At 40.2% G+C, this 17,548-nt stretch overlaps 1 protein-coding gene across 8 annotated transcripts in view; it reads right to left on the minus strand.

Annotated features, from left to right (window-relative positions):
• npl (N-acetylneuraminate pyruvate lyase (dihydrodipicolinate synthase)) overlaps positions 1 to 15,090 on the minus strand; it is a 38,353-nt gene extending 23,263 nt beyond the window's left edge. For 4 of the 8 annotated variants that reach the window (XR_009514778.1, XM_059984496.1, XM_059984490.1 and 1 more), the window contains exons 1-5: positions 14,790 to 14,861; positions 14,105 to 14,172; positions 13,912 to 13,985; positions 12,331 to 12,418; positions 4,148 to 4,205 (exon numbers count right to left, since the gene is read on the minus strand). Coding sequence is in view for 7 of the 8 variants with exons in the window: in XM_059984496.1 (XP_059840479.1) it covers positions 4,148 to 4,205; positions 12,331 to 12,418; positions 13,912 to 13,985; positions 14,105 to 14,172; positions 14,790 to 14,828 (327 nt within the window). In the remaining variant the exon portion in view is untranslated. Of the gene's footprint in view, positions 1 to 4,147; positions 4,206 to 5,370; positions 10,413 to 12,330; positions 12,419 to 13,911; positions 13,986 to 14,104; positions 14,173 to 14,688; positions 14,862 to 14,938 lie in introns of those variants that run through there. The other 4 variants (XM_059984491.1, XM_059984492.1, XM_059984493.1 and 1 more) reach the window with 4 other exon arrangements.
• Positions 15,091 to 17,548: the final 2,458 nt, after the last annotated feature.

Here is a 17,548-nt window from a genome sequence, read left to right on the forward strand (position 1 = left end):
CATTTGACCATGGCTGATTTATCCTTGCAGCCCCATCTTCCTGTTGTCTCCCTGTAACCTTTGACACTCTCAATCAATGACTTGGCATCCACAGCCATAGGTGTCATTGAATTCCACAGATTCACCACCCTCTTGCTCAAGAGATTTCTGCTCATCTTTGTTCTAAGGGAGGTCCTTCTAGTCTGAGGCTATACCCTCTAGCTCTAGATTCTCGCACTGCTGGAGAAACCTCTCCAAATCTACTCCACCTTGGCCATTAAATATGTGGGAGGTTTCAATGAGAAACACCTTCCACCCCCCCCCCCCCCACCCTCATTCTTCAAACCTCCAGCAAGTACAGGCCCAGAGAAGTCAAATACTCATGCTAACACTTCCATTCCTGTAACCTCCGGCATATCCTTTCTTAGATGTGAGGCACAAAACTGTTCACAATTACCACTTTAGAAGAACAAGTTATTCTGAATCCCAAGACATTAGTGATTATGAATAGACTGAAAGTTGGGGGGGGGGGGGGGAAACTGCTGATACAGGAAATAAAGCAGACAGTACTTTAATAATTAGATCAGGCAGCACCTGCGGCAAAAAAAGCTGAGTTAAAGTTTCAGGTTAAAGCACATCTTTAGAATTGGGAAGAAAAAAAACCAAATTAGTTTCACATTGTAGAGAAGCGAGGCAAAACAGATGGGACAGAGGATCATTCCCAACTGTCTTATGTACATATGGCTGAAAATAATTAACACTCACTAACCAGACCTTGAGCTTCCATTTTCTTTAGCAATTAAAACTATCCCCCATGTCTTTGCTCACATTAGTCAATATAATGGCATAGATGCATTTAGCACTGGTAATTAAAGTACTCCTGATTCAATATCTTCCAGAGGGCCAAGTCCAAACAATGGAACCAAAAGTGTTTTCAGCACAAGTTCATTTTTTTTAATGTTTGAACTAAATCTGGCTGGCAGGCCTGACTGCAGCTAAGAAGATTGTAGTCCAGCGTTGGAAACCTCCTCATGATATTTCAAGTACCCACTGGCTTCGGAGCTTTTTGGACATTTCTTACTGGAATTATCATCAGCAAGAGTAAATGATGCACAACCAAACACAATCTTAATGTGGACAAATTTGATATCTAACTTAAAAGATCTGCTGTTATATAGGAATGCTCTGTCTGTGTATGCACTACTATTCAGTTGGTTGGTGGAGGGGAGAGAAGAGAGAGGGGTGGAGGGGGGTGGGGATGAGGGTTGGGGGTGGGCTGGGTTAAACAGTCAAAATATAATCAGATACTGGTTATTTTGGATGTAATTTGTTGGTGTTGCAATAAAAATTAGTGATAAATGTTTGAACTGTAAAGGATTTGAAATATTGACCATTTGTTTCGAGTAAGAAGCTTATTACAATCCTTATCTGCGGGGGATTGGTTCCAAGAGTCCCCGCGGATACCAACAAACGTGGATGCTTAAGTCCCTTATTTAACCTCGTGGGATGTTAGGACCCAGCGGTGAAGCTCTGAATCCGCGGTGTTTCTGTTCATGAAAATAATCACAATTGAAAATAGGGTGGAAGTAATAGAGCGATCAGAAAGAGGTGGAATGCCATCGGTCATTGGAAAAGCTTTAGGCTACAATCGGTCAATGATCGGAACAATTTTAATGGAGCATGTGAAAGGCCCTGCCCCGATGAAAGCTACAATTATCACTAAGCAACGCAGTGGTTTAATTATTGAAATACATATGTTTAAGTTTTATATGCATAGAAAGGTAAAATATGTACTATATACTAAGAAAAACGTTTGACTAACTGATGCTAAATAATACCGATGTACCTGTTCTGACTTCAAATCCGACTTAAAGACGGATGCAGGAATGGAACTCCTTCCATCCTGCACACGGACTGTTTGAACTGCTTCTGTCTGGTAGGCACTTCAGATCCCTCCAGACTAAGACTAATAGGCACTGGAGAAGTTTTTTCCCTACTGCGGTCACTTTGCTGAACAGTTAACTGCCGGTTAACTGTCAGCTAACTATTACTTGGATTGCACTACTTGTGTGTATAATCTATATTTTCATTTATATTTATCATTATTATCGTTATGAGCAGAGAGACAACATCTGCCGGAAGTAAATTCCTTGTATGTGCACAGGTACTTGGCGATTAAAGTCTGATTCTGATTCATAATCTAGGGACTGCCTGTACTTTTAAATCATCTCTAGATTACTTATAATACAATGTAAATGCTGTGTAAATAGTTGTTATACTGTACTGTTTAGGGAATAATGACAAGAAAACATAGTCTGTACATGCTCAAATGACAAGTGCTGGAGAGAGAACTTCCGGGTTTTCCCCGGTCCACGGTTGGTTGAATCTGCGCATGCAGAATCTACAGATAGGGAGGGCCGACTGCACATTGTTTCAGCCGGCCAACTTTAAACCATCTAAAGCAAAGGTGAAACTCTTCATTTTTTCCTCTCACAGCATTATCATTCAATATTCAGATTTGATCGATGCAATACAAAGTTGCTCACTACAGTAAAACCAGTCGAGTAGCAATTTAACTGAAGGCTATTTGTATTTTCTGGTTATAATTTCATTACTTGCTCAGATTCTTAAGCAGCTTGCACAAGGGAGGTTTGATGTCCTCCAAAATGACTTCCATAAAAACACAGGCCTTATAAGTGGTTGTTTGGATACAAGTTTAAGATTTTAGGCAAGGATAGATGATAAAACAAGACCCCTCAAAACAGTCACTTTAAAAGGAAAAGAAAACAAGCTTAGCAATACCATCTCAATCCAAAATGTTAATAATTAAAACAATGCTAGAAATAGACATTTCAAATAAAATCTAAAAAGACAAAAAGATTTTATCCCCTTCTGTTGAGAATGGAAGATCAATATTTTAGCAATACAGTCGGCCCTCCTTATCCACAGGGGATTGGTTCTGTGACCCCTCGTGGATACCAACATTTGCAGATGCTGAAGTCCCTTATTCAACCTGTCTCAGTGTGGTGGACATTAAGGACCCGGCGCAAGAGCTCTGAATGCGCAGTGTTTCTGTTCACGAAAATAATCACAATTGAAAATAAAGTGGAAATAAAGTGATCAGAAAGGTGAAACGCCATCGGTCATTGGAAAAGCGTTAGGCTAGGTTGGTCAACGATCGGAACAATTTTAAAGGATAAAGTAAGAAAGGCTCTGCCCCAATGAAAGCTACAATTATTACTAAGCAACGCAGTGGTTTAATTATTAGGTTTTGAGTTTTTGATCCTCCACATCAACCCGGCACGGTGGAGAGCGCACTCAGGAGTGATCTGTCCCGAGTCCCGAAAATTTCTGTTCCCGAGCCTGGTGCTGAAACATACGTTCTTAAGTGTTTTATATGCATAGAAAGGTAAAATATGTACTATATACTAAGACAAACGTTTGACTAAATGACATGAAATAATACCAGATGTACTTGTTCCAACTTACTTAGTAAGAGAACTTCTGATTTTTTCGATCCTGATCCACGATAACCCACACACATCCTCCCGTATACTTTAAATCATCTCTAGATTACTTATAATACCTAATACAATGTAAATGCTGTGTAAAATGGTTGTTATATTGCATTGTTTAGGGAATAATGACAAGAAAAAAGTTTGTACATGCTCGAACCACAAGTGCTGGAACAGCACTTCCGGGTTTTCGCGATTCGCGGTTGGTTGAATTCACGCATGTGGAATCCACGGATAAGGAGGGCCGACTGTACTGTTTCAATTGTGATTAATCTTTTATGCACTTCAAAATTTTTATGTTTTTGTATCAGAAATTGTCAAAATTCATGTGTACTTTGCATCTCATTTTAAACCAGTTTTTTCCTCTGAAAGTTGAACACAAACAAAATTTAAATGTGCAACATCATTAAAAAAACACTGGAAGATCTCTGAATTTATGAAAGAAAATAAACAGTCAATGTCTCAAGCTGAAATCCAGATTTGATGAAGGCTCTCAGCCTGAAACATCGACTGTTTATTTGCCTCCATAAATCCTGCCGAACCTGTTGAGATCCTCCAGTATTGAGCATGTTGTTCAAGATTTCCAGAATCTGCATAATCGCTAGTGCCTTCAAAATGTACGCACAGCCATTTCACAAGTTATCAAAGCTCACCAATTCCTGAGATTCTTTTATACTCAAGGCACCAACGTGGATGATCACCTGATCTAACCTGCAGTGAAGGTGAGAAAGATAATTAAATTTAAAGTTCAAAAAGCATGTAACAACGTAACAAGTGGATGGAAAAACAGTGTTCAGGAATGAGAGATCAGCAGCTGCAGTGCTCTATGGGCTTTCAGCACTACAGATTCTTATGAATAATTGAAATGGTATCATCCTTTGTGAATGATCAATGACGGATTCAGAAACTTAAATGTAAACCGTGGACAGAAATCAAAATTTAACTAAAACTTGGCAACCACATCCTCGTCCTGAACGAGGATAAGAGTCGTTGCCAAGTCCTGTATTCATCACTCAAGCCCAAATTAATCAAGACAAACTTTGTCAATTGTACCGCACATCAAAGAAAATGCAGTGAAATATGTTGCTTGCACAATCATTTTACGAGCCAGCATGTTTCCAGCACCTACATAGCATGCCCAATTTGCCAATCCTACCCAATGTGAGAGGAATCTGGTCCACCCAGAGGAAACCATTGTGGTCAAAGAGAGAATATAATAAACTGTGGCAGCTGTTCAACTTTGATCTTTTGATCACTGGTTCTGGCAAGCATTAAACTAATTGTTATGCTATTATGCCACCCAAACTGGTTAAAGTGAAATCACTGCAGCAGCTTCAGTGAAAAGCAGTTCATGGATTTAGATCTGGTAATCATAAAGGAATGTTGATGTACTTCAATGACATAAAGTATTGAATTTCAGAGAAAACCTGCAGTCAATAATGCTCTCCTGAGCTTGATGTCTTTATTATACTTAAACAGCAATAGTTTGGGAAGTCCCTGCGGTGAACAACAGTAATACACTTTACAGACAGTAACACTTCAACAATCATGCAGGCTTCTTCAGAATTACCAGAGCTGCATACATCAAGATAAATTAACAGCAATCCATTACACTCCTGATTTGTTGCAAGATACCCAACATCTGACTTGCTCCGGTATTGAGAAAGGTAGTACTGTTCTGCACTTGATGCCTTTCTTACTCTTGATGAGAGAGGTTAAGTTTAGGAAATGCTGTCAACATCTCTCACGGATGAACAACTGCAAAATATTTTACAGATGGCAAACCAGAAAATTACCAGGAACTTCTGTGGGCAAACTGTTTACCAACACACCTGTTGTCTACATTTTGGCCGCTTCATATGCTCAGGAGTTGCAAAAGGAATTGATAATGCAATCATTTTTGAACATGCTCATTACTGATCTTACAATTGTTATGCACCACGTAACTGGGTGTCTGACCAGCAAAGAAAGAAGAATCCGTTGGAGTCTGGTGGTACCAAACTAAAGGTGTTTATTAGTAAACTACACAATACAATATCAAAAATGCAAATATACATATAAAACAAGTTAGCAGTGATAAACCTAAAAGTGTAGGAATAATAATAATCAATAATAAACAAGCTCTATCGATGTCTAGGGGTAAATGAATTGTCATAGGAAAGTATAGAGTTCAGTTCATAAATGCTGAGGTGGTTATGGTTGTTGTATTGAAATCGTTGGAGAGAGAGCGAGTGAAATGTAACAGCAACAGTTGCGGCAGGCAAACCTTTCTGTGGCTTTCTTAATCCGTCGTATCGTTGTGGTCATTCAGTTATGACCCCTCTGTTCTTCAGCTAGACCGTTCTTCTGTGGTGGACTCGTCACTCTGGCCTGAGTGGACACTTATACGAGTCCCCACCGGCCCTGCTATAACACTGAGTTTAACTGACAGATCTCCTGGTTCAGTCTCCGAAACCCCCACCTTTCTGTGGGTTCCCAACACTCAGTCAGTGTCCACTGGTGTGTCTGAAGGGCGTCTCTCCAGACCTGTCTTTTATCCCCACTCACGGGGTCTCAGCTATCCATCAACTCTGAATGACCGTGTCCATCAAATCAGGCCACTCCTGCTATCTCCTGAGGAATATTAACAAGCAAAGTACAGTCCTTGTAGTAGAAGGTAAATAATCCAGGAAGAGTCATAATACAGTCAATCAACAGTCTCTCTCCCCCTCTTATCTGTTGCAGATGTTCTTGTCTGGGCTTTATCTCTCCCTCATGAGCAGCGTAGCAACAGCAATAGTTCGTAGTTCTCATGGGGGTGGGTGGTAATGGTTAACTCTGCACCCCATTGTCCATCAGGTCTGTCCATCACTCATTACACAATAGAATGCATTGTTTAAACAGCTGAAAATAATTGATCCCAAGACACAGGCCCAAAAAAAACACTGAACCTGAGATTATTGATCCTCAGCATCCATAACAATATTGCTTGATAAAAATGATCAAACAGCATTTTCCCCTCAGAGTCTATGCTCAACTGTCAGGTGATGGCTTGACATCCAGAGCTCATCTCTGGAATTTAGGCCTTGGATTGATTATTAGACCAGGAACCTTGGAGTTAATCTTGTAATCTACATGCTAGGCAAAGGTGATCAAGTAATTGGCAAGTACAATTTAATATCACTGTTGATGACACATTCTATTGTTCTGCTAAGGACTGAAAATAATTTAGCTGTTGATTAATTGGTTTTGGTTTGTCTGGCTTTTGTAAACATGTAACACTGGACAATATTCAAGGTTTATACATGATGGGATAAGCTTGGATACAGGTGCAGCTCATTCTGAAACAAGTCTACAAATGGAAATGTTGTCCTGATACACAACTGTTTCTATTTCCACTGCACTCAATCCTTTCTGACATCATGGGGAGTAATTGAAATTGGCTAAATAATGACTTGTGATTGGGGGGGGGGGGGGGCATTTCAAGACAAAAGCCAAAAAAATCTCTCATTTACTTAGCATTTTCGGATGATCAGAATTGTAAACACTCATGCAAACAGAGTTAAAAATTGAATGATGGGCCAAACGTTAATGAGAATAAGCATGTCCTTGGAATCACCTCCTCTTGCTGGCTGATGAATAGTGAGATACAGCAGGGATGCAAAGGTTTATTCTAATTTATCCAGTCAGGAATCATTAAGTTCTATAATCTGTTGAGAATGCATGGAGACAAATTCTGAAGCCTGGAAGTCAAAGTCTTTACAGAGTGTTGGGACGCCCTGACAAGGGTGGTGGTAGAGGCAGATAGATTAGAATTTCAAGAAACCAAGACAAGCACATGAATGATAGGAAAATGGAGCACTATGTAGGAGGGGACATTGAGTTTGATTTTAGACTAGGCCACAAGTCAGCACAGCATACTGGGCCAAAGGGTTTGTACTGTTCTATATTCTGCGTTCTCCACTTCAACAAAATATTTTTAGGCAATCCTATCGCTGGGCCCACTGTGCCCTCCGAACTGAAGTTGATCATTTCATTGTAGCAGTAATCTCAAGAATATACCAGGAGATAAAAGTTGTGGATACGAGTGGTGTACATTTCTTTTTTTTTTAAATTTTTTTAATTAGTTTTTCAAAACATTTTACAAATTAAAAACCCCAAATCCCAATGAGGAACATTAAAACAGTGCAAAATTAAGCATACAATAACAATATGTTACAAAGGAAGAGAATTTAGCAAAAAAAAAAGCACCTAAATTAAAGACAAGTAAGCTTAGTGTCCTCCCCAAGCCCCACAACACAAGAAAAAACAACAGCAACTCCAGACCAACCACAACACAATATAGAGAGTATAAGTCAGGACAGCCAAGCTCCCAGACTGTGAATACACTCAGCAACAGGGGATAATAATGCCTTCTACCAGAAAAAAAAAGGGAGCTGAAAGCAAGGGACCGAAAAGAAAAAAAAACCCTAGTCAAGAGGAAGGTTATGAAAGTACTCGATAAAAGGTCCCCAGACCTTATGGAACTTTAGATCCGAATTGAGAACTGAATAATGAATTTTTTCGAGGTCCAAACAGGCCATGATGTCGTTAAGCCATTGAGCATGAGTGGGCGGGGCAGCATCTCTCCATCTGAGGAGGATCAAGCGTCTAGCCAGAAGAGAGGCAAAGGATAATATTCAGCATTTGGTCGGACCCAGACATAAATCTGTCTTGCCCCAAAAACCGAACAGAGCAATTAAGGGGTTTGGTTCTAGGTGCTGATTCAGAATACACGATAACGTAGTGAAGACATCTTTCCAGAATTTCTCCAAGCTAGGACAGAACCAGTACATATGGATGAGAGAGGCCACGCCCCTCTTGCATTTATCACAGAGTGGACTAACGCTAGGGTAGAATCGAGATAGTTTAGATTTAGACATATGGGCTCTATGAACAATCTTAAACTGTGAAAGGCAGTGGCGAGCACAAAGAGAGGTTGAGTTAACCGATTTGAGAACTGAATCCCAGCTCTCCTCAGATAAGGAGATATTTAAATCCTGCTCCCAGGCCATTTTGATTTTATCCATCGTAAGGCCGCTAGTTTATCTCGGATGATTGATATTAAGCCTTTACCTAGTGGATTCATGGAAAGAAATAGGTCCATAGCATTTTTCGCAGGCATTTCAGGGAAATTAGGAATTAAAGGAGCAACAAAGTGTCAGATTTGGAGATATCTGAAAAAATGAGCATTGGGCAGATTGAACTTAACAGAGAGCTGCTGAAAAGAAGCGAAGCGATTATCAATGAAAAGATCTTCAAAATGTCCAATGCCCTTCCTATACCAAACTTGGAATGCTGAATCGTATGTAGTAGGTAAAAAAAAAAGGTGATTATCAGCAATAGGGCTGGAAATGGAAAACCCCTGGAAACCATAGCATTTCCTGATCTGAGCCCATATACGCAAAGAGTGTCTAACAAGAGGATTAGCTATTGATCTGGGCAGACTACTCGGGAGTGCAGAGCCAAGAAGTGCAGAGATAGATAATTCTTTGGTGGAGCTCAGCTCCATCACCACCCAGTTAGGGCATTCGGGTTGGCCATGGAAGAAAGACCAGAAGGTAGCACAACGTATATTAGCTGCCCAATAATATAAATGAAAGTTAGGTAAAGCCATGCCACCCTCTTTTTTAGATTTTTGGAGATGGATTTTATTAATTCTAGAGCGCTTATTCTGCCACAGATATGACAAAATAATAGAGTCTAAGGAATCAAAAAAAGATTTAGGAATAAAAATTGGGATAGATTGAAATAGGTATAAAAATTTGGGGAGAACATACATTTTAACAACATTAATACGACCTACCAAAGACATAGATAGAGATGACCATTGTACCAGACTCTGTTTTATAGCATATGAAAGGTTGGCAAAGTTTTCACGAAAGAGATCTTTAAACTTCCTTGTGACTGTAATTCCAAGATAAGTAAATTGATTATGGACTACTTTAAAAGGGAGATCATGAGATGTTAGTTCTTGTGCTTCTTTATTAATTGGGAGAAGTTCACTCTTATGTAAATTAAGTTTATAGCCAGAGATCTGGCTAAACTGGTCAAGAAGTGAAAACATTAGAGGTAAGGATGTAGACGGATTTGAGAGAAAGAGTAATAAGTCATCAGCATAGAGAGAAACTTTATGCTCAACACCCCCTCTCCAAATCCCAGTCAATTCAGGGCAGTTTCAAAATGCTATCGCCAAAGGTTCCATAGCCAAATCAAAGAGAAAGGGACTTAAGGGGCATCCCTGGCAGGTACCACGTTTGAGATTAAATACTTCGGATTTCTGAAACAGAGGCAGTAGGACACAGGTACAGCAATTGGATCCAAGAGATGAAACTTTGGCCAAGGTCAAATTTTTCTAAAACTGCAAAAAGGTAGTTCCACTCTATACGATCAAATGCTTTCTCCACATAGAGGGAAATAACACATTCAGGAATCCCAGTTGGAGGTGAGTATAAGATATTAAATAAACGCCGAATGTTAAAAAAAGGGGAACGGTTTTTAATAAAGCCTGTTTGGTCATCAGAGATAATGGAGGGAATGACGGTTCCTAATCTATGAGCCAAAACTTTAGCTAAGATCTTTACATCAACATTGAGCAGAGAGATCGGCCTATACGAGGAACACTCTGTTGGGTCTTTGCCCTTTTTTTAAAAGAAGAATAATAGATGCCTCACTGAAAGAGGGTGGCAGTTTGACGTAATTAAACGAGTCAGATAATACTGAAAGTAACTGAGGAGAAACAAGAGAAGAGAATGATTTATAAAATTCTACAGGGAACCCATCAGGTCCAGGAGATTTCCCTGAGGACAGTGCAGAAATTGCAGTAGATATTTCTTCTAATGACATAGGCGCATTGAGTTTGGCTTTGAAGTCAGATGAAAGTGAGCGGATATTCAGATTCTGTAAAAATTGATCAACAAAGATATTGTCATTCAGAGATTCAGAGGAATAAAGCCAAGAATAAAAATTTTTAAATGAGTCATTAATTTCTAAATGATCCGATGTAAAGTCTCCGTTCTCCTTCCGGATCTTTGTAATATGTTGTTTGGCTTTGGAACGCCTCAGCTGATTGGCTAGGAATTTACCAGACTTAGTGGTGTATATTTCTGCTGATTTATTGTGTTGCCTTTAAGGCATTTGGTTAGTTTATTATATTTTCGCTTTAGTAATTCGTTTGTTATCGTTTTCTAGTTAAAGGTTGCTTAAAGTAAATTCGTTGTCTGTGATATATCACGGCATGCGATGACGTCACATGCGGTTTCGCCGCGTCTTGTGGGAAAATACCGGGAAGGAGGGGGGCTTATGTGTGTGCAGGATAAGCGCCAGAAAAGTTTTCTTCCTACGCACTAGAAACATTAGAGAAGCAACGCCACAAGCTCATGAGATAATCGATATGTTAAATTAAAAATGTTAATGCTGATTCCGTTAAAAGTGATGACGGTTGATAAAGTTTATGTTTTTTGTTATTTAAAGAGTTGTGGATAGTTTGTGTTGAAGTGTATTTAAAGCCTGTTGATGGTGTAGGTAGATTCTGACTGTATATTGCACTTTAATGTAATATAGTTGTTGTAGTTTTACTTTTGCAAGTATTTATGATGTAAATGATGTCAAGAAGTAAACAAATACTGTATATATTTTGTATTGTTTTATTAACCGTTTTCATCATACTTTAATGTGGAAGAGTAAACAGTAAACGGTTAATCTTACTGGGACCGCCTCATTGACTGGTTTATGCTTGTTTAGTTCAGAGTTATTTTACACCTGTGCGAGAACACTACATTTATGATCCTCAGAAACTTACAAAAACTCCAAAACAAATGTAATAAGAAAAAGTACAATTATACAACTGCAAAAATTCTAATTAAAAGTGACCCTTTTAAAACTATCTACAGAGAAAAGACAGAACTGAAGAGGCGCTACACTCCAAGGCACCTTCCCCAACCCTCAATGTAAGAATCAGCCAAGGTCTTAACTGCAAACAAGCAGTTATACAAGATCATAGAATGTTATTTTGAAATGTAATAAAATCCTTCTAGAAAATATTTATTCATCAGACAAAGTTAACTGATAATTACAATTTGCGGGGCTTGGTGAGTGATATTTCATTGTTGAATTACAGCATCCCTGCCTTTGAAAATTATTTCATATGCTCTTCAGCAGTTAAGGTCATCCAGATTGAGAAAGACTCCATAAATGGAAATACTTTATATATTGGCATTTCATAGGAAAGAACACTTCTTTAAAAATAGTGTTGTGTAATTTAATATTCCAACTCATTAAATCAAAAAGATGAAGTCCTCTACTCCTTGGGTCAACTGGAATTTAAGAATTATTAGTGCATTCAAGTCATGGTGACAAGATTCCTTTGCTGTCAACATGCAACCGTCAAACTCATGGAGCATACCTGCTGTTCTTGCAGCAAAGCCCAAGACTGGGATCTGCAGTACAATTTAAATGACAAGATTCTTAATCATTCATAATAATCTAAATGAAAGTTGCATCTGTGACATGAATGGAATTCAGCTCAGAATTTAAATTGTCAAGGGTAATGGCTGAACACCTGACATGACCTTAGATACATCGGGCAAGGATGGAGAATACCTGCCCTTCTTGCTATTAAGCAACTTGTGTTAGGAAATGTGGAACAGGAAGTTTAACTGCCACTCTCCTATTCCCATCTTTCATGAACATTGAGCATATGAGGCAAAACAGTGGACAGGCATAACTCATGACAATGTGGCTCTGAAAGAAAAATGCCTTCCACTGTACAAGGTCATGATGAATTATCTAAGAATGAGAAGCATCTATGACTACTCACTTCCCCTTTCCTTGCTTAATCCATTCTTCAGCAACCAATTTTCTTTCTTCAACACTAAGTGACATGCCCTCCCCAGTTGTTCCATTCACTGGAAAGCAACAGTAAGAAAACATTGTGGCACACGTAGTTCTTAAACAAATTCAATTCTGGAGATAATTATAATAGATAAACACGGTTACAACGAATACAACTACTTTTACAGAACATTAATTACAGCAAATTTAGTTGAACATTTACTTGCATCCCAAATGAAGTTACCCAGGTATGAGGAGAGAAACTGCAGATACTGTACCACTGAGGTAGAAGAACCTACATTTCGAAATACTTAAAAAACAATATTTGCAGAAACTCAGCAGGCTCAGCAGCATCTGTGGAAGCCAAGAGATGGTCACTGCTTTGAGTTGAGACCCACATTGGGACAGGGTGTAGAGGGAATAAACCAGGATATCTAAGTGAGAAGGAGGCTGATATACAATAGATAGAACCAAATGAATGAGGTGGGCGAGTATTGGGAGGCGGGGGGGGTGGGAGGGAAGGGAATGAACCTGATTAACAAGGGGGAACAAAGGAAAGAGAACCCACGTGGATTGCTGGAAGCGAGAAAGGGATTATGGGTATTGGTTACCTGAAATTGGAAAATTCAATACTAAAAACCAACAACATACATTTTTTTTGTACTCAACACAAGGTAGGAAGGAGGGTGTTTTTCTTTCCCTGATTAGCAGTCTAATCAGCGGTGTTCCACAAGGATCCGTGATGGGATGTCGCAAATGTATATGCAGCAGTCACGTTAAGAATTCTATGCATGTCCGGTCATCACAGTACAGAAAGGATATGGAGGCTTTGAAGATAGTGCCAGAGGTTCACCATGATGTTGCATGGATTAGAGACTACTACACATGAAGGAGAGTTTAAACAAAGCCAGACTATTTTCTGGGGAGAGTGGAGGGAGAGGGGTAAACTTAGAAGTACATAAACTCATGGAAGGCACATAGTGGTCTGTCTTTTTCCCCAGGGTGGAATTGTCAAATACAGAAGAGCAGAGATTTAAGATGGTGTGGCGGGGTGGAAGAGATTAAAGGAGATGTACAAAGCAATGTTTGTTTAGCGTTTTTTTAAAAAAAACAGAAGGGGGTAGATGTGCCTTGGGCTTCCTGTCAGGGGAGGTGGAAGAAGCGGATACAACGAACATGAACAGGCAGGAAAAATGATATGAATCACATGCAGGAAGCAGAGTTTAGTTAGATTGGTAACATTCCTACACAGACATGGTGGGTCAAATGGTCTGTTCCTATATTTGTCAGTTCTGTATCATATGGTTTAGATCTTCGTCTTAGTTCAATTTGATTCCAAAGTATTTTTAAACATTGCTCTCTCTCCACTAAACCGCATGAAAGACTACACAACATCACTTAAAATATCAGTATATTTGATCTATAATTATTCTTCGGATGGCCTTGCACCATCCTATTCACCATCAGATTTTTGATGAAAAATAAAATATTTTGGGAGATGACAGCAACAGAGGAGAGAAATTACAAAAGTAGTAAGTTTGTACCTGGAGTTCCAGGATAAACTTACCGAAAATCTTTCTAACCCCTTGGACCTTTACCAGATAATCAACATATTGACCAATGACAGAAAGATGTATTTCACTGCAAGACAAAAAAAAAATATATATATATATATATACACACACACACATTTTATTTCAGGAAAATAAATTTGCTGTGAGTTGAACTAATGAACAATATAGTTTGAACGATGATCTTACCTATCATTTGTCATGGGTGTAAAGGTTGCTGCTACCAAACCACCAAGACTGCCCTTGCACATTGCCACCTGAAGAGAAAACATCGATTTAACGTTCAGAACTTCAAAACTCAGCTGCTCAATACAACGTACGACTGAGGGCGCAGTTGCAAGGTGTGCCGATGAGGATACCATAAACAAATTATAGGAAAAGATGATGAAAGACATTAAGGAAGGGATGAAACAAGACAACCCGTGAAGATCGATCGGAATCAGACAACTCTGACGAATTCTCCCGGAGAATTCAATCGCAGCTCTGAAATTATGAACTTGAGACAAAATATGGAAGGCAGTTTATTGGATTAAAGACTATTTCTAATAGAATGGATGTAGTAAAGCCTCCGATCATCAACATTCTGCAAAACCTGTAAGTTGTTGTTGCACTAGTGCCATTTACCGGGAAGTAAACAAGTGACACAGAATATACGTTTTGACTTGTTTCTTTTATACAACAATGCAAAATGTTATATCGGGAATCGGTGTTTGAGACGAGCAGAATAGAGTTAAGAGTGTAAGTAACATAAGCACGGAGTGACGGAATACTACCACGGGATCCGGGCTCGCCGCAAAGACGTCCCGTGATCGAGCAGCTGGAAAGTGCAATGTAATCACTAGAATCAAAGAACAGTTAATTCTGAAATGCTAACACTTGTAAACGGCGGGCTCCCAGCTTTCTGATGCATCATTAACTTGGAGGTGATGAACTGGAATAGACTTAAACACTTCCGATTCACTCTAAACTGCCTACCGCACATGCGCTACAGTACTAGCGCAAAAAAAAGCAGGACTCTCTTACCTCCGACAAATGATCCTCCATTGTTAAGCAGCGAGCGCTCCGACGGCTGGTTTATATACAGCCCCCGCGCCGGCCCTGTCGCCAAAGACAGGCAGGTGACTATTGTGTCAGCTGACCGGCTGGAAATCTAGTTCCTCTCCGCGGGAGGTGGGGCTCTGCCTGTCAGCTGCTGAACGATCCCTCGTCTTCGGTCCGGCAAACTCGCATGTTTGCGCGGAGACCATGAATAACTTCTCCAGTTCTCTGTTTAGAGGGCTGCGCACATGCAATTTCCAATACATGCACTGCTGAGATTAATAGATAGAAAGGTAGATAATTTATTGATCCCAAAGGAAATTAGTAGCATTACAAGTGCACAAATATACAAATATCAAAAGAAATTTTATAACTTATTTATAAAAAAAGTTACCTCAAACAGTCTAACAAGAGGGAGTCATCACTTTCAGGGCTATAGGTTGACTAATTTTAGAGCCTAATGGCTGAGGGTAAACATGACCTCATAAGCACTCTTTGGAGCATTGTAGTTGTCTTGGTCTATTACAAAAAGTGCTCCTCTGTTCAGCCAAGGTGGCATTGAGAGGGTGAGAAACATTGTCCAGAATTGCCAGGATTTTCCGTAGAGTCCTTTGCCCACAGCCTCCAGTAACAGAACTAGCCTTTCTAATCAGTTTATTGACTGTTAGCATCACCCAAGGTGGTCCTATTGCCCCAGCACACCATCACATAGAAAATTGTTCTGGTGACAACAAACTGGTAGAAGGTGTGAAGGAGAGGCCTGCATACTCCAAAGGACCTCATTCTCCTCAGGAAGTAGAGTCAATGCTGGCCCTTCTTGTTCTTGCCCCCTGTATTGGTGCTCCACTCAAGTTTGTCATCCAGCTGCACCCCCAGGTTCTTGTAGGTCCTCCCACATCCACGTCCTCACCATCAATAGTAAGAGGGAACAGTGCAGGCTTAGTCTTCCTAAAGTCCATCACCATCTCCTTTGTCTTACTGATGTTGAGCTGCAGATGATTCGGCTTGCACCAATTGACAAAGTCCTCCACCAGGGTCCTGTATTCATCCTCCCGTCCTCCCTTTATACACTCAACTATTGCTGAGCCATCAGAGAATGTCTGCAGTCGACATGACTCAGTGTTGTATCTAAAGTCCGAGGTATACAGGGTAAACAAGAAGGGAGCCAATATAGACCCCTGTGCGGCCCCAGTGCTGCTTACAGCCATGTCTGACACACAGTTCTGAAGCCACACGAACTGTGGTCTGCCAGTCAGGGTGTCCATTATCGGGAATACAACGGAAGTGCCAACCTGCATTGATTGAAGCTTTTCCCCACCAGTGAGGTGTAAATATGTATATTTATATACATATACACACACACACACACTAGAGTTTTTGGCTTCTTTATTGACCTACGAGCTAGCTCCTTACCTATATGCCTTAGTGACAGATTACATGATGATAAGTCAGTTAAGTTTTGTTGTGAATGGGATATTATATATTTCAGAAACCGAGCAGTCTGACAGACTAACGTCGATATTTCATCACCATGTAGGAAGCCATTTTAAGCCATTGTGTCTATGCTGGCTCATAGAGCGATCCCTGTAACTAAGTCAACCTGCATTCCTATTAATGATTTCTTAAAGTTGTCATAGTGGGGGGTGGGGAAGGTAATGGGGGTAAGCCCCTACTACCTAGTAAATGCTCCCAATGGCATGCATCTCACATTGCCTCTGACAACCAAGTCCAGCTCTTGGCCTTCATATGTGGCTTAACTACTAAGCCCGGCGAAACCATTTCTACTGACAGGAAAAGGGGCAAGGGCGAGTTACTGGCACCTTAAAACCAGTTGTTTTGGGCAGATGGGGCTCATCGGCCATAGTTGGCAGCTCTTCAAGGAGAGGGAAAGCTGATCTCAAACCCCCGCTGCCTTGCAGCAAAATCTGTTCATGGGGAAAGCTTTGGGAGGAAGCTCCAAGGAAAAATCTGGAATCCCCAAGGCAGTCCTACGTTGAGCTCAACACTGGCTGACAACTTCTGTGATGCCGCAGGTGCCAAACTGTATTGATCGCCGCTGTACTTTCAGATTCATCAGCTGTGTGCAGAGAAGGAGCCTGCTGCTCTGGCTTGCGCATCATATAGATGGCTGGACGCAACATTCACGGGTGATCTGGACCAATTGAGGGCCTCCTATTAACTCATTTACAAATGAAGGGTAAATTACAGCAGCCAATGAAACCTATCAGCTCACACATCTTTGGGGTTTGGGAGGAAGCAGAAGCTCACAGATTAAATTGGTGGAGTTCGTAAGAAGAACATGCAAAGTCCACACAGAATTGAAACTGTGGTGCCAGCATTGTAAGACATCAGCTCTGATAGATCTCTTACGAGGTAGGCGGATACACATCTCCCAGATACAGTTAGAGGATGCACGCCGCAAGATCAAAACCTCCATCGTCAATCTAAATAAGGACAGTTATAAAGGTATGATTTTGGAGTTGTCTAGGTTGAAGTTGAAAACTAATCTAAGAACGTGGGTGGAGTAGGATAGTTCTGAGACTGCAAGGACCCAACATACTGAAATAAAGAAGTAATTTGGTGTCAGGCAACCCA

The sequence above is a fragment of the Hypanus sabinus genome, chromosome 11 (genome assembly GCF_030144855.1).
Source record: "Hypanus sabinus isolate sHypSab1 chromosome 11, sHypSab1.hap1, whole genome shotgun sequence".
NCBI classification, from domain to species: domain Eukaryota; kingdom Metazoa; phylum Chordata; class Chondrichthyes; order Myliobatiformes; family Dasyatidae; genus Hypanus; species Hypanus sabinus.